General features: G+C 47.6%; 1 protein-coding gene across 1 annotated transcript in view; it reads right to left on the bottom strand.

Moving 5' to 3' along the window:
- The window catches only part of LOC135057049 (zinc finger protein 260-like), a 111787-nt gene that overhangs the window by 41479 nt on the left and 45192 nt on the right, over positions 1 to 25116 (bottom strand). The window contains exons 3-6 of the mRNA XM_063962924.1: positions 8679 to 8870; positions 7618 to 7741; positions 7403 to 7500; positions 7133 to 7244 (exon numbers count right to left, since the gene is read on the bottom strand). Of these exons, the coding sequence (XP_063818994.1) occupies positions 7133 to 7244; positions 7403 to 7500; positions 7618 to 7741; positions 8679 to 8870 (526 nt within the window). The remainder of the gene's footprint in view (positions 1 to 7132; positions 7245 to 7402; positions 7501 to 7617; positions 7742 to 8678; positions 8871 to 25116) is intronic.

Genomic DNA, 25116 nt, shown 5'->3' with positions numbered 1-25116 from the left:
AGTACGCCACTTACGGACTGTGGCAGACGGGAGCTTTCTTCTACAGGTGCTTGCTGTGCACCAAGCCCCGGGTGATATATAAATTTCCTTCATGTTATCTGGATAACTTTTCCACATGTGAAAGAACCATTCATATTTATGATTAATCGGTTCAATTAAACCTTTTTTTTTTTTTTTTTTTTTGGTATATACCTAAATACATTTCTATGAGCACATCTAATGGGACTGTCTTATTCTAAGAACAAAAATAAGGACACTGTTAACCTATGATTATTGAATCAACCACATGTGGTCACAGGTAGTTATATGATCCACCTCTTATGCTCAGTTAGTAGGTTTAGCATTTAGCTTTTTTATGTGTATGCGCATACTAATTAATTCATGTTTTATGATTATGTCTAGTTAACCTATACATGATTGATTTTATAGACATTAAAAATATCTTATAATTATCTTCTTGTGTGGATTCATGTCATGTTGCCTCTAAATTAAATAGCGCAAGGGGTTATTCAGTTTGTTTTTGGTACACCTGGTTTTAATCAGGTGAGATTGTGTTGGTCATATCCACAGGCCAATATACCCTGTTTGTGGCTATCTAGATTATTTAAATTACGAGATTAAGTTCAGATATCTGTGTGGATTGGGTGTGAGTATAGATATAGACACCCATCCGCAATCGTTGTAATTTAACCATTATTAGTAGCGCCTGACACTAGTAATTAGCGTCTACTGCTACTGCCTGAGGGTCCCGGGACCTGGCACAATACCTCCGAAGCTTCTTGTTGAGGCGTGACGCCATCATGTCTATTTGAGGAACTCCCCAAAGACCCGTTATCACTGCAAAGACTTCTTGATGAAGTCCCCACTCTCCTGGATGGAGATCGTGTCTGCTGAGGAAGTCTGCTTCCCAGTTGTCCACTCCCGGAATGAATACAGCTGACAGAGCACTTACGTGATTTTCTGCCCAGCGAAGAATCCTGGTTGCTTCCGCCATCGCGGCTCTGCTTCTTGTCCCGCCTTGGCGATTCACATGAGCCACTGCTGTGACATTGTCTGATTGAATCAGAACCGGTAGGTTGCGAAGAAGACTCTCCGCTTGTCGAAGGCCGTTGTATATGGCTCTTAGCTCCAACACGTTGATGTGTAGACAGGACTCCTGGTCTTACCACAGTCCCTGAAAATTTCTTCCTTGGGTGCTCCCCATCCTCGGAGACTCGCGTGCGTGGTTACCAGGATCCAGTCCTGAATTCCGAACTTGCAACCCTCCAGAAGGTGAGCACTTTGCAGCCACCATAGAAGAGACACCCTGGTCCCGGGGGACAGTGTTATTTTTCGATGTAAATGTAGATGGGACTCGGACCATTTGTCCAGAAGGTCCCATTGAAACGTCCTTGCATGGAACCTGCCGAAGGGGATGGCCTCGTAGGCTGCCACCATTTTCCCCAGAACACGAGTGCATTGATGAACTGACACTCTTTTTGGCTTTAGCAGGTCTCTGACCATATTCTGGATGTCCTGGGCTTTTTCCAACGGGAGAAAAACCTTCTTTTGTTCCGTATCCAGTATCATACCTAGGAACGTTAGTCGAGTTGTCGGAATCAACTGTGACTTCAGTAGATTTAGAATCCAACCGTGTTGCTGGAGCACTCTCAGAGAGAGTGTCACATTGCTCAGCAATTGCTCTCTTGATCTCGCCTTTATCAGGAGATTGTCCAAGTATGGGATAATTGTGACTCCATGCTTGCGCAGGACCACCATCATTTCCGCCATTATCTTGGTGAAAATCCTTGGGGCCGTGGAAAGCCCAAACGGCAACGTCTGAAATTGGTAATGACAATCCTGTACAGCGAATCTCAGGTACTCCTGATGGGAAGGATATATGGGGACATGAAGGTAAGCATCCTTTATGTCCAGTGACACCATAAACTCCCCCTCCTCCATGCTGGCTATTATCGCCCTGAGCGATTCCATCTTGAATTTGAATCTTTTCATGTACAGGTTTAGGGATTTTAGATTCAAAATAGGTCTGACCGAACCATCCGGTTTCGGGACCACAAAGAGGTTTGAATAGTACCCTCTTCCCTGTTGGTTCAAGGGAACCCTGATAATTACTTGCTGTTGACACAGCGTTTGAATTGCAGCTAACACTACATCCCTGTCTGGGGTAGAAGCTGGTAAGGCCGACTTGAAAAATCGACGTGGGGGCACCTCTTCGAATTCCAGTTTGTAGCCTTGAGAAACTATTTCCAACGCCCAAGGATTCAGGTCTGAGCTGACCCAGACCTGGCTGAAGAGTCAAAGACGAGCCCCCACCGGTGCGGACTCCCGCAGGGGAGCCCCAGCGTCATGCAGTGGGTTTTGTAGAAGCCGGGGAGGACTTCTGTTCCTGGGCACCAGCCGAAGCAGGTGTTCTTTTCCCTCTACCCTTACCTCTGGCAAGGAAGGAGGATCCCCGACCTCTTCTGGACTTTTGTGACCGAAAGGACTGCAGTTTATTTCTGCTGTTGGAGAATAAACGGTAAAAAGTTAGATTTACCTGCGGTAGCTGTGGAAACCAGGTCCGCCAGCCCATCCCCAAACAACACGTCTCCCCTATAGGGTAGAACCTCCATATGCTTTTTCGAATCCGCATCACCCGTCCACTGGCGGGTCCATAAGGATCTTCTCGCTGAAATAGCTATGGCATTGGCTCTGGAAGCCAGTAATCCAATGTCCCTTTGAGCGTCTCTCATATACAAGACTGCGTCTTTGAAATGGGCTAGAATTAACAAAACAGTATCTCTATCCATGGTATCAAGGTCAGGCGGCAGGTTATCTGTCCAGGCTGAAATTGCGCTACATACCCATGCCTACGCAATTGTCGGTCTTAGCAAAGCTCCAGTATGTGAATAAATAGACTTTAAAGTAGTCTCTTGCCTGCGATCCGCAGGATCCTTGAGGGCCGCTGTGTCTGGAGACGGTAGCGCCACTTTCTTTGACAGGCGCGTTAAAGCCTTGTCCACCATGGGAGAGGATTCCCAACGTACCCTGTCCTGTGTAGGGAAGGGGTATGCCATATTAATTCTTTTGGGAATCTGCGGTCTCTTATCCGGAGTCTCCCAAGCTTTTTCAAAAAACTCATTAAGTTCATGAGATGGGGGAAAGTTTATTATCTGTTTCTTTCCCTTAAACATGTGTACCCTCGTGTCAGGAACAGAGGGTTCATCAGCAATATGCAACACATCTCTTATTGCTATAATCATACACTGAATGCTCTTTGTCACCTTAGGGTGCAATTTAGCTTCATCATAGTCGACACTGGAATCAGAGTCCGTGTCAGTAGTTGTGTCCACAATTTTTGCCAAGGGACGCTTTTGAGATCCCGACGGGCCCTGTGAGTCAGTCCAATCCGAGAATTGACCCCCTGACGCCTCCCCGAATTCAGCCTTATCTAGCCTCTTATGTAAAGATGTCACACTTGCATTCAACATATGCCACATGTCCATCCATTCCTGAGTCGGCACTACCGACGGGGACACACCACTCATCTGCTCTACCTCCTCCTTGGAGAAGCCTTCCGCTTCAGACATGTCGACACGCACGTACCGACCCCCCACACACACAGGGATATACCTATAAGGGGACAAAGCCCCAACCAGGCCCTTAGGAGAGACAGAGAGAGAGTTGCCAGCACACACCCAGCGCCCAAATGACATTGGAAAAACCAGATAGCGCTTTTATATTATATATATATCCAATTTCCCACTCACTGCGCGCCAATGTGCCCCCCCCCCCTTTCTTTTTTCCAACTTCTGAAGCGTTCAGCAGGGGAGAGTCCGGGGAGCCAGCGTTTCTCATGTAGCTCTGTGGAGAATATGGCGCTGGTTAGTGCTGAGGGATCAAGCTCCGTTCCCCCCCCGGCGGCGGGCTTCGGTCCCTCTTCAATTTTCACAAAAATGGCGGGGGATCATCTATTTGCTGCCTCCGCAGCCTACTAGCACCTTATTGCCCAAAAACGAGGTTTATTGCTGCCCAGGGCGCCCCCCCCTGCGCACTGCACCCATCAGTGCTGTCTGTGTGTTGTGTATGGGAGCAATGGCTTACCTCATGAAGATCTGAAGTCTTCTGCCGCCTGAGATGTCTTCTTGTTTCTCATACTCACCCGGCTTCTATCTTCCGGCATCTGTGAGGAGGACCGCGACGTGGCTCCGGGACAAACCCCAGGGTGAGACCTGTGTTCCGACTCCCTCTGGAGCTAATGGTGTCCAGTAGCCTAAGAAGCAGATCCTATCAGTTAAGTAGGTCTGCTTCTCACCCCTCAGTCCCACGATGCAGGGAGCCTGTTGCCAACAGGACTCCCTGAAAATAAAAAACCTAACAAAATTATTTTTCCACAGAAAACTCAGGAGAGCTCTCTGCAGTGTACCCTTCTCCTCTGGGCACATAATCTAACTGAGGTCTGGAGGAGGGGCATAGAGGGAGGAGCCAGTGCACACCCATAGGAAAAGTTCTTTTAGGTGCCCATGTCTCCTGCGAAGCCCGTCTATACCCCATGGTCCTTACGGAGTCCCCAGCATCCTCTAGGACTTAAGAGAAAGTTATATTTAATTCTGTATATATTTACATTTAGGGCCTAATTCAGACCTGATCGCAGCAGCAAATTTGTTCTCTAATGGGCAAAACCATGTGCTCTGCAGGGGGGGGGCAGATATAACATGTGCAGAGAGTGTTAGATTTGGGTTGGTTATAGATTTCAGTTTGAACACAACCCACCCACATCTAATTCTCTCTGCACATGTTACATCTGCCCCACCTGCACTGCACATGGTTTTGCTCATTAGAGAACAAATTTGCTGCTGCAATCGGGTCTGAATTAGGCCATTAGTCAAGAGTGCCCCAGAAAGACCTTGTTTTGTCTATTGGCCTTCGCAAAATTGTTTATTGTATCGTTACAATTATAACATCATTCTGGGAGCACTACTAATCCAGCGCAATCATGACATGCCGATACGTTGGTACATACACTAACTTAACATTAGACAACACTGGTGACTACTCAACTTTCTTTGTTGCTATATTTGTAATTTGTGATACTGTGCAGTCTGTTCTGCACCAGAATGCCTTGACAGTCCCAAGATTTAATTGGCCCTGCACAGATTGAAGGCAACCAGTGCCAGATGCAGCAAAGCAGCACCAGGTTGTTGGAAGTTTTTTTTGGCTCTTTTCACTACCCTTTTGTTTAATCTACGGTTGATTTTCCTTCGTTACAACCTGTGCACAACCACAACGGGCTTTGTAACCGTACGACGCGTGTGCGCATTGCGACCCATACGCAGAAATGCAGATTTTTAGCCTGGTCGCTGCGCTGCGAACAACGGCAGCTAGCGATCAACTTGGAATGACCCCCTATATCCTTTGTTTTCTCTAGTTCACATTTAGTGTGGTGCACACGGTGGTACCAAACAGCAATGACTACTTTTCTTTGTTTAAATAGGCTGATTGACTGTTAAGAAGATTGAATACATGAGTGATGCTAAATTAGTTTGAAATATCACTAAAATCCAAATATTTATGATCTTTTCTAAGGTACCAACAAATCGGTAAAGGCTATTTTAGAATATGTTTGGAAAATAAGCAGTAACGTTTTTTTTTACAGTTTCTTCTCTTTATTCTGTGATATAGCAAAGGCATGCAGGTATACACGAGACAATAGATTTCAATTCAATCAATTTTCAGGAGGAATGAAGCATTGTTTCACTGAGCTCTAAGGGTACCAACAAATTTGCCCAAAACTGTAAGCTTATCTGATGGTTACGCTGTATATACATTCAATTTTATTTTCTTTAGACTTAAACATTTTTAACTGAATCATTTCTAGAACAGGTTCCTAATAATACTATGATTAAGCCCAGAGATGTCTTATTTGAATTTGCAAACTGATGTGGGCTTAACTAGCAGCATGTCCTAGTCACCAGTTAGCACTACTCAAAGTTCTCCAGGTGGACACAAAGCAAATGACAACAGTGGAACAGCCACTATCTGTCCTTCTGGTCACACTCAGATGTCATAGACTACCACTATCAGTCATACTATTTTAGGCCAAATCAGTCATTTAGACAAGTATTGGTATTGGTTGAAGGATGGTGCAAATGATGAGCATTCCATTTTATTTTTGTATGTGCACATACATGGAGTTTGTTGTGATGGGGCGAGTGTGGTTTTAGAGTGCATGGAGGAGACTAGTGAGAGTTCTGGGCTGGTAACACAGTGACATTATGTGAGTGGGAGAGCAGGAGTATAATAGGGGCTGATGGCTCCTGATGTATGAGATACACCAGAGAGTGTGGGGAGGAGACTGGTCAGATCTCTGGGCTGGTAACACACAGTGACATGATATGGGGGGAGAGCAGGTGTATAATAGGGGCTGATGGCTCCCGATGTATGAGATACACCAGAGAGTGTGGGGAGGAGACTGGTCAGATCTCTGGGCTGGTAACACACAGTGACATGATATGGGGGGAGAGCAGGTGTATAATAGGGGCTGATAGCTCATGATGTATGAGATACACCAGAGAGTGTGGGGAGGAGACTGGTCAGATCTCTGGGCTGGTAACACACAGTGACATGATGTGAGGGGGAGAGCAGGAGTATAATAGGGGCTGATGGTTCCTGATGTATGAGATATACCAGAGAGTGTGGGGAGGAGACTGGTCAGATCTCTGGGCTGGTAACACAGTGACATGATGTGAGGGGGAGAGCAGGAGTATAATAGGGGCTGATGGTTCCTGATGTATGAGATATACCAGAGAGTGTGGGGAGGAGACTGGTCAGATCTCTGGGCTGGTAACACACAGTGACATGATGTGAGGGGGAGAGCAGGAGTATAATAGGGGCTGATGGCTCCTGATGTATGAGATACACCAGAGAGTGTGGGGAGGAGACTGGTCAGATCTCTGGGCTGGTAACATACAGTGACATGATGTGAGGGGGAGAGCAGGAGTCTAATAGGGGCTGATGGCTCCTGGCTCACCCACTGGGCAACATTCCCTCATTAGTCTGTACTGACAGAAGAGGGTGTAGGATAAGAGACTGCTGTAGTGACAGAACAAAGAATATATGTCACTCCTCTCTGTAATAAGTGATTATCACTCACCTGTGCTGATATCGGTTTTGGTTTTGTCCTCATTACACTGATGATCACCCCTCACATACGTCTCTTCTTCTCCAACCACATGTTCTATCTTATTATCAGCCATACCTTCACCCTAAGTTACCCACAAAATAATAAAATACGTTTTTAAAAAAATTGTTTCATTAATTTATATTAATTAGAATACCAGTAAACAAGAAACACACAGCTTCTCTATAGATCATATAGTATATAGTCACTTTAGTAATTGGCGAGACCCTAAATCCTACCTACCTGATCCTCCTGGTGGATACTGTGATTCTCCTCTGTACAGTCCTGTGAATAAAGAGGATGGGGACATCTCTCTGGGGAATCTCTGTTACTGGGTCCATCTGTAGGAGATACACAGTGACCGAGTACATTGCTTTAGGTATGATTATCATATGATATGTATGTGTAGGCGCTCAGATCTATTCTGCCCTTTCTAATAAATAAAAGTCTCCTCTTACCCAGTGATGCGTGGGTCAGGTGATTCTCCATCATCACATCCTTGTACATATCCTTGTGCCCCTCTATATACTCCCACTCCTCCATGGAGAAATTGACAGTGACATCCTGACACCTTATAGGAACCTGACACACACAATGACAAAGTCATCACCCAGACACCTCCCCTGGTGTTACTGTATAATGCCCCATTCCCAGCAGTCACCTCTCCAGTCATCACCCAGACACCTCCCCTGGTGTTACTGTATAATGCCCCATTCCCAGCAGTCACCTCTCCAGTCATCACCCAGACACTTCCCCTGGTGTTACTGTATAATGTCCCATTCCCATCAGTCACCTCTCCAGTCATCACCCAGACACATCCCCTGGTGTTACTGTATAATGTCCCATTCCCAGCAGTCACCTCTCCAGTCATCACCCAGACACCTCCCCTGGTGTTACTGTATAATGTCCCATTCCCAGCAGTCACCTCTCCAGTCATCACCCAGACACCTCCCCTGGTGTTACTGTATAATGTCCCATTCCCAGCAGTCACCTCTCCCGTCATCACCCAGACACCTCCCCTGGTGTTACTGTATAATGTCCCACTCCCAGCAGTCACCTCTCCAGTCATCACCCAGACACCTCCCCTGGTGTTACTGTATAATGTCCCATTCCCAGCAGTCACCTCTCCAGTCATCACCCAGACACCTCCCCTGGTGTTACTGTATAATGTCCCATTCCCAGCAGTCACCTCTCCAGTCATCACCCAGACACCTCCCTTGGTGTTACTGTATAATGTCCCATTCCCAGCAGTCACCTCTCCAGTCATCACCCAGACACCTCCCCTGGTGTTACTGTATAATGTCCCATTCCCAGCAGTCACCTCTCCAGTCATCACCCAGACACCTCCCCTGGTGTTACTGTATAATGTCCCATTCCCAGCAGTCACCTCTCCAGTCATCACCCAGACACCTCCCCTGGTGTTACTGTATAATGCGCCATTCCCAGCAGTCACCTCTCCAGTCATCACCCAGACACATCCCCTGGTGTTACTGTAAAATGCCCCATTCCCAGCAGTCACCTCTCCAGTCAGCAACTGAATGATCTTGTTGGTGAGTTCCAGGATCTTCTGCTCATTGTCTCTCTCATGTATCAGTGAGTGAGGTGGAGGCTCAGTGATGGGGCTCTGGGTCCTGGTCAATAGTCCTGATACATGGGAACGGCTACTAGGTGTCTCACACTCACTGGATGTCTTCTTCACTGCTGTGTAATCCTGTGTAATGAGAGACATCAATAAACAGTTTAACTTAACTCCATCTATATGGAAATGTTTTTTTCAGAATTTTGCATAATAAACAAGAAGAGTTTAATTAAAAATACAACTCTCCTGTTATTGTTTCCAACATAAAACATATAGCACCTCTTCAGTAGTTCTGCCAAAATTAACATATTGTCTAATATGTATCCATACTGTATATCTCTAATGTATGAGTGTCAAAGTCGGAAAAATATCATGCTACACGTTGCCATATATTCACCTCATGCGCGTGCCCGCTGCACGTGCACATTCTCTCCCGTGCGTGCGGATACTCGCAGCTGCGTGATGGCGCCTCCTCGGCCATGCGCTCGAGCGCGTGGTGTGTGCATTTACGGTAGAGTTTGTGTGCGTCTAGCGGGCGACTCAAACGTTAAATAATAAAACCAAATAGTATGTTTTATAGATAATGTTCCCCTTAATAATGACTGTAAGTTTGTTTAATGTAACTGGTCGCTGGACAGAGGAATTCCTCTTTGCATGGTACGAAGGGTCAGACAGGGTTTGAGCAGTGGTGTTTGGTACCTAACTAAAGAACATTTTATTAGAAACAATCCGGTGCTGGTTAGGTAAAGATTAATCGCTCCTGCGTATAGTTATGTCTATTAGTAGTTTCTGGACATTTACTATATTTGCGGTTCATTATCCATGCGGCGGGAATTCTGAGATTCCCTCCCACCTGAGCAGTTTGATATAGTCACAGCCCACCTGTTCAAACTAACCTATGACCTTTTGTTATGATGCGAGGAGACATTCCTGTGTCCAATGAACAATGAGATTGTAGGTCCCTTTGTAGTATACTGTACGCAGTGTATATAAGGACAGCCAGCCTGGCCAGCTCAGTCTTCTCTCCACAAACGGTTTTCATCTTGACTAATCGGGAGCTGGTACCAGAGCTGCGCAGCGATCATTCCCCAGTGTGTGTAAGTTATTCTCTGTGACCATTCTAAATCTCTGTTTGTATTTGCCATATTCTCTCTCTCTGTTATTGTATAAGATTGTGACGATATTGTATATTTATGTGTAGTTAGTCTGCTTAGGTATTGATGTTAGCCTGTAGTGTATGAACTGTTAACTGTTTTAACTTTTACATAGCTAGATATTGTTAGTAAAGGTGTTGGAACCTTAGCAAGGTATTGTGTGTTTATTACATTGCTGAGAGTATTCAGAGTGTCTCAATCGCTCAAGAGGCTTTCATACAATAGAGGTTAATTAGCATTGCATTGTGCTCACATTACAAAACCAAGGTTTACAGTACAAACTCAATCTTTCACTGTGTTGCATACAAGGTTTACTGAGTGTCATCCCGTGAGCGTCTGCGCCGCTCGTGTTCTCCTCGTGGTCACGAGCGTACGCTACGCTAGTAGCGTAGTATTACGGTAGTCGGCCGCCTATAGCGTGTTCGACACCACGCGTTAAGTTGTGAGCGAGCGTGTCGCATGTGCGTCTCGACCACGGCTAAGCGTCTGCTACGCTAAGTGCGTACCCTTACGGTACCCATTTTATAGTGAATGTAATAAGATAGTTAGCTTTATCAGAGGACTGAGGGACAAATACTATTATCTGAGACTTTATACCTCGGGCCTGGACAACCAGTCACTCTCCAGCTGCTGTGAGACTATAACACATTACATTGCTGTTAGGAAACCATGGAATAATGTGTATGAGAGCAGACTCAGAGGAATGATGAGAGCAGGAACCAGATTGCTGAGCTGAGAATAGAGTGAGAGGACAAAAATGAGATTGGCAACTGACAAATAGGGTAAGAGAGATATAGTATGGTAGAAAGAAAGAGACTTCGGCTACAGATATTTGTTTATTAGGATTCATGTTTCAAGGAGGATGGAGATGTGCCAGTGCGGAGAGACAGGCTGAGCAGGTGAGATAGAGAAGGACATGTATTAGGAATGAGGGAGAGACAGAAGTAGGGTGATGTAATGAGATAGAGGAGGACATGTAGTAGGGGAGAGGAAGAGAAGTAGGGTGGTGTGATGAGAAAGAGGAGGACATTTATTAGGGGAGAGGGAGAGCGAGAAGTAGGGTGATGTCATGAGATAGAGAAGGACATGTGTTAGGGGAGAGGGAGAGAGAGAAGTAGGGTGGTGTGATGAGATAGAGGAGGACATGTATTAGGGGAGAGGGAGAGAGAGAAGTAGGGTGATGTGATGAGATAGAGGAGGACATGTATTAGGAATGAGGGAGAGACAGAAGTAGGGAGATGTGATAGAGGAGGACATGTAGTAGGGGAGAGGGAGAGAGAGAATTAGGGTGATATGATGAGATACAGGAAAACATGTATTAGGGGAGAGGGAGAGAGAGAAGTAGGGTGACGTGATGAGTTAGAGGAGGACATGTATTAGGGGAGAGGGAGAGAGAGAAGTAGGGTGACGTGATGAGATAGAGGAGGACATGTATTAGGGGAGAGGGAGAGAGAGAAGTAGGGTGACGTGATGAGATAGAGGAGGACATGTATTAGGGGAGAGGGAGAGAGAGAAGTAGGGTGACGTGATGAGATAGAGGAGGACATGTATTGGGGGGGGAGAGAAGTAGGGAGATATGAGATAGAGGAGGACATGTATTAGGGGAGAGGGAGAGAGAGAAGTAGGGTGACGTGATGAGTTAGAGGAGGACATGTATTAGGGGAGAGGGAGAGAGAGAAGTAGGGTGACGTGATGAGATAGAGGAGGACATGTATTAGGGGAGAGGGAGAGAGAGAAGTAGGGTGACGTGATGAGATAGAGGAGGACATGTATTGGGGGGGGAGAGAAGTAGGGAGATATGAGATAGAGGAGGACATGTATTAGGGGAGAGGGAAAGAGAGAAGTAGGGTGATGTGATGAGATAGAGGAGGACATTTATTAGGGGAGAGAAGTAGGGTGATGTGATGAGATAGAGGAGGACATGTATTAGGGGAGAGGGAGAGAGAGAAGTAGGGTGATGTGATGAGATAGAGGAGGACATGTAGTAGGGAGAGAAGAAGAGGAGAAGTAGGGTGATGTGATGAGATAGAGAAGGACATGTATTAGGGGAGAGGGAGAGAAGTAGGGTGATGCGATGAGTTAGAGGAGGACATTTATTAGGGGAGAGGGAGAGAGAGAGAAGTAGGGTGATGAGATAGAGGAGGACATGTATTAGGGGAGAGGGAGAGAGAGAAGTAGGGTGATGTGATGAGATAGAGGAGGACATGTATTAGGGGAGAGGGAGGGATAGAAGTAGGGTGATGTGATGAGATAGAGGAGGACATGTATTAGGGGAGAGAGAGAAGTAGGGTGATGTGATGAGATAGAGGAGGACATGTAGTAGGGGAGAGGGAGAGAAGTAAGGTGATGTGATAAGATGAGAGCAGTTTAAAGTCAAGTGGACATCTGGAGAGTCACAGATTGTCCAGGTCTAGTCTACATCATACTCATTTACCACTGCGCAATATAAAGACAGTATAAGCGACGCCCGGAAGTGACGTCAGCAAAGTTCTCACCCCTGTTGCCTAGTAACGAGAACATATAAAAACAGACTGATTGTTGTTAGTGTTTTCCCATTATAATTTTTTCAGCTTGAAATTTTTATACTGTTTTTTAATATTCTGGTTAGCTACTATTACAGCCAAACTTAATTTTATTAACTAATGTACTAAATAGTACATATAGCCTTTGATACTAAGTTCTTTTTGATTGTTATTATATGTTCATGTTACTAGGCAACTAGGGTGAGAACTTTGCTGATGCTGTTACAGTGTGTGTGTGTGTGTGTGTATATATCTATATATATATATATATATATATATATATATTATACATTATACACAGTGGGGCAAAAAAGTATTTGGACAGCCACCGATTGTGCAAGTTAACCCACTTAAAAAGATGAGAGAGGTCTGTAATTTCCATCATAGGTACACTTCAACTGTGAGAGACCGAATCTGAAAAAAAAACTAGGAAATCACATTGTATGATTTTTTAAACACTTTATTTGTATATTCTTGTGGAAAATAAATATTTAGACAATCAAAAAGGTTAACTCAATACTTTGTAATATAACCTCGGTTGGCAATTACAGAGGTCAAATGTTTCCTGTAGTTCTTGACCAAGTTTGCACACACTGTAGCAGGTATTTTGGCCCACTCTTCCATGCAGATCTTCTCTAGATCTGTCATGTTTTGGGGCTGTCGCCGGGCAACACGGACTTTCAAATCCCTCCACAGATTTTCTATTGGGTTGATGTCTGGAGACTGGCTAGGCCACTCCAGGACCTTGAAATGCTTCTTACGGAGCCACTCCTTAGTTGCCTGGGCGGTGTGTTTGGTGTCATTGTCATGCTGGAAGACCCAGCCACGTTCCATCTTCAATGCTCTTACTGAGGGAAGGAGGTTTTTGCCCAAAATCTCATGATACATGGCCCCATTCATCCTCTCCTTAATACAGATCAATCGTCCTGTTCCCTTTGCAGAAAAGCAGCCCCAAAGCATGATGTTTCCACCCCCATGTTTCAAAGTGGGTATGGTGTTCTTGGGATGCCGTTCACCATTCTTCTCCCTCCAAACACGGCGAGTGGAGTTTATACCAAAAAACAAGATTTATGGTAAGAACTTACCGTTGTTAAATCTGTTTCTGCGAGGTACACTGGGCTCCACAAGGATAGACATTGGGGTGTAGAGTAGGATCTTGATCCGAAGCACCAACAGGCTCAAAAGCTTTGACCTTCTTTCTCAAGATGCATAGCGCCGCCTCCTATATCACCCCGCCTCCGTGCACAGGAGCTCAGTTTTGTTAAACAGCCCAATGCAGTAGCAAGTAAAAGAGACGACAACTGCAAGCTGCCACAAACACCACACTCTCCCGACAGGAGAAAGTGGCAGCGGCTATAGCCACACCAACCCCAAAAAGCGAAGTGCGTCAGGGTGGGCGCCTTGTGGAGCCCAGTGTACCCCGCAGAAAGATTTAACAACGGTAAGTTCTTACCATAAATCTCGTTTTCTGCTGCGGGGTACACTGGGCTCCACAAGGAAAGACATTGGAGATGTCCTAAAGCAGTTCCTTATGGGAGGGGACGCACTGTAGCGGGCACAAGAACCCGGCGTCCAAAGCAAGCATCCTGGGAAGCGGCAGTATCGAAGGCATAGAACCTTATGAACGTGTTCACTGAGGACCACGTAGCCGCCTTGCACAATTGTTCAAGGGTCGCACCACGGCGGGCCGCCCAAGAAGGTCCAACGGACCGAGTAGAATGGGCCGTAATGTGAGCAGGAGCTGACAGACCAGCCTTCACATAAGCATGTGCAATCACCATTCTAATCCATCTGGCCAAAATCTGCTTGTGAGCAGGCCAGCCCCGTTTGTGAAACCCAAACAGAACAAAGAGAGAATCAGATTTCCTAATAGAAGCAGTTCTCTTCATATAGATACGGAGAGCCCGTACCACATCCAAAAACCACTCTTTGGGAGACCGATCAGGAGAAACAAGTGCTGGAAGCACAATCTCCTGATTAAGGTGGAACAAAGAAACCACCTTAAGTAAATACCCGGGACGAGTCCTAAGAACCGTCCAGTCACGGTGAAATATCAGATATGGGGAACTACAGACAAGGCACCCAAATCCGACACTCTTCTAGCTGAGGCAATAGCCAGCAGAAACACCACCTTAAGGGAAAGCCACTTAAGATCAGCTGAACCAAGAGGTTCAAACGGAGACTCTTGTAACGCCTCCAAAACCACCGACAAGTCCCAAGGAGCCACAGGCGGGACATAGGGAGGTTGGATACGCAACACACCCTGAGTAAAGGTATATGCACATCAGGTAAGGTCGCAATTTTTCTCTGAAACCACACCGACAAGGCAGAAATGTGAACCTTGAGGGAGGCCAGACGCATGCCTAAGTCCAGACCCTGCTGAAGAAAAGCCAACAACTTGGCTGTACTAAACTTGGAAGCGTCATAATTGTTAGATGCGCACCAAACAAAGTAAGAATGCCAGACCATATGGTAAATCCGAGCAGCAGCCGGTTTCCGGGCCCGCAACATAGTTTGAATGACCGCCTTAGAAAACCCTTTAGCCCTCAAGACGGAAGCTTCAAGAGCCACGCCGTCAAAGACATCCGGGCCAGGTCCTGGTAGACACAGGGGCCCTGAACGAGGAGGTCTGGGCATTGTGGAAGTAGAATTGGACGCTCTGACGAGAGGCCCTGCAGGTCTGAGAACCAGTGCCGTCTGGGCCACGCTGGAGCTATGAGAAGCAGGATTCCTCTTTCCTGCTTGAACTTCCGAATTACCCTGGGCAGGAGTGACACCGGAGGGAACACATACGGCAGCCGAAACCTCCATGGCACCGCCAGTGCATCCACAAATGCTGCTTGAGGATCCCTTGTCCTTGCTCTGAAGACCGGAACCTTGTGGTTGTGTCGAGACACCATCAGATCCACGTCTGTAAGGCCCCACCTTTCCACTAGGAGTTGAAACACTTCTGGATGTAGGCCCCACTCTCCGGCGTGTACGTTCTGATGACTGATAAAGTCCGCTTCCCAATTCAGGACTCCCGGAATGAATATCGCTGATATGGCCGGTAGATGACGTTCCGCCCATTGAAGAATCCATGAGACTTCCTTCATTGCCAAGCGGCTTCGAGTGCCGCCTTGATGATTTATGTAAGCCACTGTGGTGGCGTTGTCCGAATGTACTTGAACAGGACGGTTCTGAATTAAATGCTGGGCCAGGTTCAATGAGTTGAAGACCGCTTGTAATTCCAGAATGTTGATTGGGAGGAGAGACTCCTCCTTGGTCCACCGACCCTGAAAGGAGTGTTGCTCCAGCACCGCGCCCCAACTCCTTAGACTGGCATCTGTCGTCAACAGGACCCAGTCGGGTATCCAGAAGGGACGGCCCCTGCACAATCGTTGGTCCTGGAGCCACCAGTACAGCGACAGACGGACCTCCGGAGTCAATGACATTATCTGAGACCTGATCCGGTGAGGCAGGCCGTCCCACTTGGCCAGAATCAGTCTCTGGAGGGGGCGAGAATGGAATTGAGCATACTCTACCATGTTGAATGCTGACACCATGAGGCCCAGCACCTGCATCACCGAATGTATCGACACTTGCGAACGAGAGAGGAAGCAACGAATCCTGTCCTGAAGCTTCAGGACTTTCTCCTGAGACAAGAACAACCGCTGGTTGTGTGTGTCCAATTGCGCTCCCAGGTGCACCATGCTCTGAGCAGGGACCAGGGAGAATTTCTTCCAGTTGATGAACCACCCGTGGGCTTGCAGAAACCGGACAGTCAGATCTAGGTGACGTAGGAGAATTTCTGGGGAATTTGCCAGGATCACCACCGTCATCACCGCCATAACTTTGGTGAAGACTCGCGGAGCCAAACTGTCAAAGTCGAAAAATATCATGAATCACATGCCTTGTACTAACCCCATGCACATGCCCGCTGCGCGTGCACATGCCCTGCCGTGCGTGTGCATATTCGCACATTGCGTAAAAGAGCTTCTATAGCCATGCGCTTTGGTGCGTGGTGTGCGCATTTACGGTAGGGTTTGTGAGCGTGTAGCGGGCGACTCGATCATAGCATATTTAACCCATATAGTGTGTTTTATAGATAATATTCCCCTTAACAATGTCAGCAAGTATGTTTAGTTTAAACGGTTCTTGGACAGAGAGATTCCTCTTTGCATGATAGGAAGGGTCAGATAAAGGTTGAACGGTGGTGTCTAGTATCCAGCTGTAGAGTATTTTAAGGGTAACATTTCGGTGTTAGTTAGGAAAAGATAGCTCACTCCTGCGTATAGTTATGTACAAAAGTATTTTATGGACATGAATTGTATTTTGCTGTTTATTACACATGCGGGGGGAATCCTGAGGATACCTCCCACCTGAGCAGTTGGAGAAAGACACAGCCCACCTGTTCGAACCCACCTATGACCTTTTGTTATAATGCCGAGACACATTCCTGTGTCCAATGAACCATGAGATTATAGGGACCATTGTATTGTTACTGTATGCTGTGTATATAAAGACCACCATTGCCTGTCCACTCTCTCTGAAAGGTTTTCACATTGAAGGCTGAGGGCTGGAATCCAGGACGCGCTTGCGAATCATCCCCATGTATGTATATTTCTCTGTAGCCATTTTGTTCGCCATTGCTCATGTTATTCTCTGTTATTGTGTTAGATTTTGATGTTAGTTTGTAGTGTATGATATGTATTGTTTAACCTTTTATTAGAATCTATCCACAGTGGCCTTAGAACCATGTGGTTTTCAAATACAAATCAGTGCTGTGTTGTCACTTTCCTGCCAGGGTTTTTTTAAAGTGGTTTAACCTGTTTAAGGTGTATAAGCATTGATAAGGTGTATAAGCATTGTTAAGATGTATGCACTGCTGATACTTTGTATCACCAGCGCTACTTAAAGTTTAAAGGTATAGTGCTTTGCTGCTAAGGTTTAAAGTATAAGCATATCCTTACACTGTTTCATTACTTAAGGTTTACTGTATATCATTCTGTGAGCGTCTGTGCCGCTCGTGTCTCGCGCCCACGGCCTAGCGTCTGCTACGCTAAGTGCGTACCCTTACGGTACTCACTGCGCCAATTGCGTACTTAGTCCATAATAAGTATATAGCTTACGTTTAAAGGTGAAATTTGACATTGTCAATTGGGGGACTCATCCGGGCCTCCTCATATCCGCAACCTAGCGGAACCAGGCAGACTTTATCCATCAGCAAAGGGCGGTAAGGTAGTATCCCCTGTTAGCCGTTTGGTGGTTGGGGATACAGTAGTGCTGATTAGATAAGCGTCTGCTCTGCTTGGTTTGTAGGGATGCTGGTGGAATCCGGAACCGAAAGGTAAGAACGTTAAGCTATTGTCTTTTAAATCTGTTTTAATTTCTGTTTGGTGCCAACTGCGCACGCAACACATGTAACACACGCACACACCTGTACTCTGCATATCTGACCATATTGTTGCAAAACAAGGTTCAAATGAGTCATATTGTGTTTGATTCAGATTGGATTGCTTATCTGTTTAAGTAGGTTTAAAAGTATATTTAAAAGTTGCTGCAAAAGCCTTGATATAGTGTTATTTTTTTTAACTCAGGCCTAAAATAACTTCAGGGGCTTGCATGGTGATTTTTTTTTTTGTGACAAAGGAAGCCGCATGGTCTGTCCTCCATTTTGTGTAACCCTCATGGATGTGGAAGGGGGAGGAGCAGCGGCCATTTTTGGAAGGTCAATTTTTTTTTATATAAATAGCTGATTTTCAGTCTGCTCAGGAATAATCAGCCGTCCTTGGTCAAAAAGAAATCACCATTTATGAGTTACCAATGCATTTATTTAACCCATGCCATAGTCAATTACAAATAGATTCAGATGGGGTTTAATAAAAGTTAATAGTAAGATTAATATTTGATGTAAGAATGACACACAGATATAAAACAAAGTTTTTTGTTTTTTTTCTTCTTTACCCCTAGGATTCTGTCAAACACTGCTTGTTGTAAGATAAGCCATTGAAATGCAAATTAACCGGGGCGTGGCCTGGCTAGCAGTGAGGACAGAAGCACCTCTCATGAGCTCCTGCTACCTAAGGGCTCAAAACCCAAATTTACCCCCATAAAAGTACCCTGCTCCCACCTCCACATACCTTATTGCCTCTGCCCTAAGTAGCCCCCAACAGGGAAGCGAGCTGCGGAGTCGGGAGGCGGCCTTGGCTGTCTCTGCGGACTGCGGCCTTCCCCTCCTGGTGAAGCCGGGGCCTCGATTTTGGCGTCTAACGGGGCCGGGCTCCGGAGCCCTCAGCGGGAGCCGAGAAAACTCCTCCAGCCCTCCTGGAGGTACTGCGCTGGGCTGTAGTGACCTCGTCTACCCCCGTGGTTCTGCACAGCGGAGCTGGGTGGCCGACGAACCGGGCCTGCGTCCTCCGGCTACCTCCGGCCGCCGAGGCCTACTACGCGACCTGCAGCCGGGGCCTGGAGTTTGGGGATACCCCGGCCGGGAGCTCCGGGACCGGAGCGCGGCCGCAACGGAACCCCCAGGACATCGGACCCTTCCCCCCTGGCTTGGCTGAGCACCCCCTGGCACCTGGAGAGAGCCTCAGCACCTCCACCAGCCCCACAGGAGACTTCTGAGGAGGGTGGACTGCCCTGTGTGAGCTGCGGCAGCCATCTTGGATTCTCGGGCCATAAGCTGGAGAGAGCTGTAATCACCTAAGGTAAGCCCTGAAAAGCTGTAAAATACAGTCAGCGGGCTGATTTACCTTCCATGCCTGGCCCTCTTGGAGGGTGGTGAGTACCTGCTGTTGCCACAGCAATTATTCCCGATCTGCACCCCTGCCCCATAGAATCCTGTGACACGAACCCGGAACCTCCATTTTGCTTTCTGGCATTTAGCCAGGGTGAAGATAAATTGCATTATACCACACACCTCTCACCCGTGCAGGCCCACAGATTCTGCCCGCACTACCGCCCGCAGTGGCGACAACCATGAAAGAGCTTTAATATCCACGGGGTAAACCGGGACCACGGGATGAAGGGTTAAGCCGCAACCTACCTCGACACCGGAGCTGACGCCTGGGAAAGCCCAGCCCCCGACGTCATGTTCCCGACCCACTCTTAAGATGAGTTAACGCAGGATAATAAAGTGCCATAACTAAGTAACACGAATCTATCTATAACGTTCAGGCACACTATCCCCAACTCAAAGGTTAGGACACCTGAAGAAGACAAATTTATCCCCCTCGGGAGGCCGCTACGGTGAGCTACTTGATCTACAATAACAGAAATCAGGAACACGAAATAATCTTGAACACTGACCAACTCCTACGAACCTGACAAGACACCCTCCTCCGCCCCCCGACCCTCTTGGGGCTCCCACCATTCACCCCACCAGCTGCAAAGGAGACCGGTGCAAACCTAAAACGGAAAGCAGTCCGATCTCCCCGGACTAATATACGGACCCTGAACTGTGTCCCCCCGTCAACTATTTTTTCACCTCCACCTTCACCCCCCCCCCCCTTTTTTTTTGGTACATACATGCCACTATGTCTAAAAATAAAAAAGCAACACAAGTCCCGACTAACTTCTTTGGCTCAAAACCTAAGGGCCCACAGAACCCCAACATGTCCGCAGGCTCCCCCCCCTCTCCGTGCTCATCGGAAACAGGTATCGACCCTCAGATACAGGCGGTCATGTCGAGCCTACTGGAGGGGGTACAATCTGCGTTCAAACAGGAACTCTCGAACGCCATAGCCGACTTTAAATCAGACCTTACAGCCCTTGGCAATCGAACGGACACATTGGAAACCAAGACAGACGATCTCTGTCGCTCCCAACACCGACTTGACAGTGAGCTCACTAGATTGCACGAAGAAATGGAGACCCTCAAAGAGCGACAAGAGGACCAAGAAAATCGCTCGCGTAGAAATAACCTACGCATACGCGGCATCCCGGAATCGGTCCTCGGAACATCGCTGCCGGCATTTCTGAAAGATTTCTTCACGCACATAACACCAGACCTCACAGACGAAGAATGCCTCTGCGACAGGGCACACAGAGCACTCCGTCCAAAACCGTCTCCTGCCCAACCACCCAGGGATGTTATTATCCGTTTCCATTATTTCCGTTCGAAAGAGAAAATCTTGTCCTCCGTTCGAGACTCACCGGAGACCCTGTTTAAGGGTATGCAACTACAGATTTATCAGGACTTAGCCCCCTCCACGATCCAGAAACGGCGGGACCTCCAGCCGGTCACCCGGATCCTGCGTCAGCATCAGATCAGATACAGATGGGGATTCCCCTTTCAACTCCATGTCTCGGTCAACAACCTTGTCCACTCAGTCAAGACCCTAAACCAGGGACAGGAACTACTGGCAAAGTTAGATCTCCTCCCACCATCACCCGCAGCAGAGTTGGCGACTTCCTCATCGAAAACATCGCACCCTCCGCCACCCCTCCCAGACTGGACAAGGGTGACCCGACAGCGTAACGCGGACAAAGACCCTCCCTGACTTGGGGAACCCCCCCACTGTGGATCATACACGTCATGCTGGCGCAACACTTGCGCGCATTGAACTGAGCCAAAGTCGTGGATGACCCGACCTCCATCCTTCTGCCAGTATCGTAATTATTTTCTGTTAATGCTGTTATAACTAAGCCATACTTACTTGCACCCCTGTGGTTTATCCTCCCCCCACCCCACCCCTGTTTATATCCCCTTTTTTTTGTGTGAGTCTCTCCCTCCCTCCCTCCTTTCTCCCCCTCCCCATTTTAAATTTACGTTTAAATTTCCTGTTGTCTGGACACAGTTCTCACTGTCCTATACTGTAATATGTCCGATATAGTTTAAAAGGCTGACCCCGACCCTTGTGGCCCGGGCACCCTAGGCCCTCCCACATGGTACCCTGGTTACCCCCCCATAATCCCTCACTGATGCTTACAATGTTATTGATGCAATGCTTTCTCCCTGGCGGTCCCCGAATGGGACCCACAACTTTAGGGATGTTTCCCCGTTTGGGGTGTTTCTTTTTCTTCTCTATTTTCCTCTTTCTTTCCCTCTCCTGGCGACCTCTGCCTGACCTTCCCGTTCCTTTTCTTGCTAGGCCCGGAGGGGTGGCCCTCTCCTGGCGCAGGCGGTACGTTACCGGACCCTTAGGGCAATATGTCATACTTCCCCACGCAAACAGCCATGTCCCTTAAAATATTCTCGGCCAATGTAAATGGCCTAAACTCCCCTAGGAAACGCACTGTGTTCCTGAGCGCCTGCAGACGGGAGAAAATCGACATAGCATTTCTCCAGGAAACACATCTCACCGGTCCCCATACCCAGCTTAAGGGCAAATGGTTCTCCCAGTCCTACTTTGCTTCGGCAGACTGTAAAAAACGGGGTGTGGCCTTATTAGTTCGCCGTAACATCCCGTTTATCCACTCTAGGACAGTGACAGACCCAGAAGGACGCTTCCTCATGGTAATGGGCACCCTCCGCTCAACGCCTCTCACACTGGTCTCCATCTATGCCCCCAACCAAGACCAGTCTCTGTTTTTCGACGCTCTTTCTAAACGCTTATCACGGGAAGCACAAGGAAGCATTATTATGGGTGGCGACTTCAACACCATAATCGACCCCTTACTAGACAGATCTGCCCCCCCCCCGCATGCTTCTATATCAACCCTCCCCCGGGCCTCCCGCACACTTACCGCCATCATGAAACATCACGGCCTCTGTGACACTTGGCGTTCTCAACACCCTCACATCAAAGACTTCACACATTTTTCAGCCCCACACCAACACTACTCCAGGATCGATATGATCCACACCTCCTCTGCCCTCATGCCACTGATCTCGGACACGGGCATTACACCTCTGTCATGGACGGACCACGCTGGGGTCTATCTCCTCATAGATATATACCGCGTGCCGCGTAAGAGATACAAATGGCGTCTGGACGACTCGCTTTTACAACACCCCTCAGCATTAGAGGAAACCAGACTAGCAATCACACACTACTTCACCGAAAACACATCTCCCGATATCTCGCTCAATGTTCTCTGGGAAGCCCACAAAGCTACGATTCGCGGAGCCTTATTAGCAAAATCGTCAGCTCTTAAGAAAAAAGCCGCGCAAGAGATATCCTCCCTCGAAACAGAAATAGCCACCCTTCTATCCAAACATAAAGCATCCCCCAATCCTTCCCTGCTCACTCAGATAGATTCCCTCCGGGGACAACTTAATACCCTCCTCTCCAACCGCGCGGCATTGATCCTCCGGAAGCTGCAACAACGCTTCTTTGATAAAATGGATAAAATAGATTCCCTACTGGCCAACAAACTACGCCGCAAGCAAGCGTTGGGTGCAATAGATAAATTGTATTCGTCACGAAGGGGAACCTATACATATGACCCTGAAGTGATGGCCGAAGAATTCCGTTTGTTTTATAGCTCCCTTTATAACCTACCCGACCCACCCCAGCAGTCTCCAGAAGAGACAGGGGGAGTGCGCTCATACTTGTCTGATACTCCAATCCCAACCCTGTCGGATTCTCAGTCGGAAGCCCTTAATTGTCGAATCACGGAGGAGGAGACATTAGCCGCCATACGATCAATGCGCTCGTCGGCCGCCCCAGGCCCGGACGGTTTCACAGCCCAATATTATAAACTCTTCGCGAAGGAGCTGACCCCACACCTAACCTCCCTATTTAACGGTGTTTTTAAGGGAGCCCCCTTCCTGCCAGAGTCCACCCGAGCCGATATAGTGGTAATCCCAAAGCCCGACAAAGACCCGACTAGCTGCCTGAACTACAGACCGATTTCACTATTGAATGTCGACCTGAAGATATACGCGAAAATATTAGCTAATCGCTTGGGGCCTTTGATGCCCGGTCTGGTCCACCCGGACCAGGTCGGCTTCATCCCTGGACGCCAGGCACCTGATAACACCAGAAGGGCCATAGACCTAATATATTCGATCCAAAAAAGGAAATCTCCCTCCCTCATCCTGGCCCTCGATGCGGAAAAGGCCTTCGACCGTATATCGTGGTCTTTTGCCTTTGCAGTCCTTGGCAAACTGGGATTCTCCGGAGAATTTTTGGAAGGGATCAAAGCACTTTACCGCTCCCCATCGGCCCAAGTTATGGTTAATGGTGTCTCCTCCTCCAGTTTTGAGATTGCCAACGGCACCAGACAGGGTTGCCCCCTTTCCCCGTTAATTTTCGCACTGGTCATGGAGCCCCTAGCAGCAAGAATTCGCAACAACAATTCTATTCGTGGAATATCCACAGGCCTATCCGAACATAAAATAGCGTTATACGCCGACGATGTCCTGATATCCCTCACAGACCCAGCCCAATCCCTCCCCGCCCTCTTATCCGAGATCACCTCATACTCCCAGTTCTCTGGATATAAAATAAACGTTAATAAAACAGAGGTCCTAAACTTTTATATCCCAGCAGATCTCAAACAGGACCTCCAGAACATCCTTCCATGTAACTGGTACACAAAGAAAATCAAATACCTCGGTGTGTACCTGACCCACCATCACCACCAACTTTTCCAAGCAAATTATCCCCGTCTATTGCAGACAATCAAGGAAGATTTGGTGGAATGGTCCAGCTATTTTATATCATGGATAGGCAGAATCAACTCCGTCAAGATGAGCGTACTCCCCCGGCTTTTGTATTTATTTCAGACCCTCCCAATTTACGTCCCTACCTACGTGTTCAAGACCCTGCAACGCCAATCCTCCCTTTTTATTTGGAACCATAAGCGCCCCCGCGTTAGACTTAAACTGCTTCAACGCCCCTCCAGAGGCGGAGGCCTGGGTATCCCGGACTTTAAGAAATATTTCTATGCTGCACAACTTGCTCAGTGCGCACAATGGTGCAACGAGGGAGGGTCACGAAAGGTCTGGGTGGGAATCGAGGCAGAGGAAACGGGCCTAGCTACATTATCCTCCCTACTGTGGCTTCACCGAAACCAGCGTCCACGCGCGGCCCTCTCGCACCCTGTAGTAAGCCGTTCACTAGCGACATGGGATCTAACAAATAGACGGTTCAATTTAGCCCCATACCCATCTCCGCTAATTCCATTATTTCACAACCCAGCCTTTCCTCCGGGCATGGGTAAAGCCTCGCATACATGTTGGCGCTCGAGTGGTATACTATACGTTAACGATATTACCTCCAATGCCACTTTCCCACAATTCGCGGATATTCGTGAAGGAACAGCAATCCCCTCTTCGGATTTCTTCCGCTACCTACAAATCAGACACTTCCACTCCACCACTACCACCACCCTCCTCCACAGACACTTATCTCCCTTCGAATACATTTGCTGGAAACGCACCAACACCAAGGGCCTCATATCAGATATTCACATCTTACTTGACGACTACCCCAACGCATCCCAAGCCCCCCACGAAGCGGCATGGGAAAAGGAACTGGGAGTAACTATAGACAATGAAGACTGGGTAGATATTTGGGACAATGCTGCCTCCAGCTCTATCTGTGTGAAAATTAAAGAAAACACATATAAACTACTCTACCGTTGGTACTATGTCCCAGCCCGCCTACACACTATGTTCCCCAACACCCCAGATGGTTGCTGGAGGGGGTGCATGGACAGTGGCTCTTTCTTACACATATGGTGGGCCTGCCCCAAAATTCACAAAATATGGGGTGAACTCATTATATTACTTTCGCGCTTATTTGACATCTCTATCCCCCCAGACCCCCA

Source organism: Pseudophryne corroboree, chromosome 3 (assembly GCF_028390025.1).
Source record: "Pseudophryne corroboree isolate aPseCor3 chromosome 3, aPseCor3.hap2, whole genome shotgun sequence".
Taxonomy (NCBI): Eukaryota; Metazoa; Chordata; class Amphibia; order Anura; family Myobatrachidae; genus Pseudophryne; species Pseudophryne corroboree.
The sequence above is the reverse complement of the archived record's forward strand: the minus strand, read 5'-3'. Positions and strand labels throughout refer to the sequence as shown.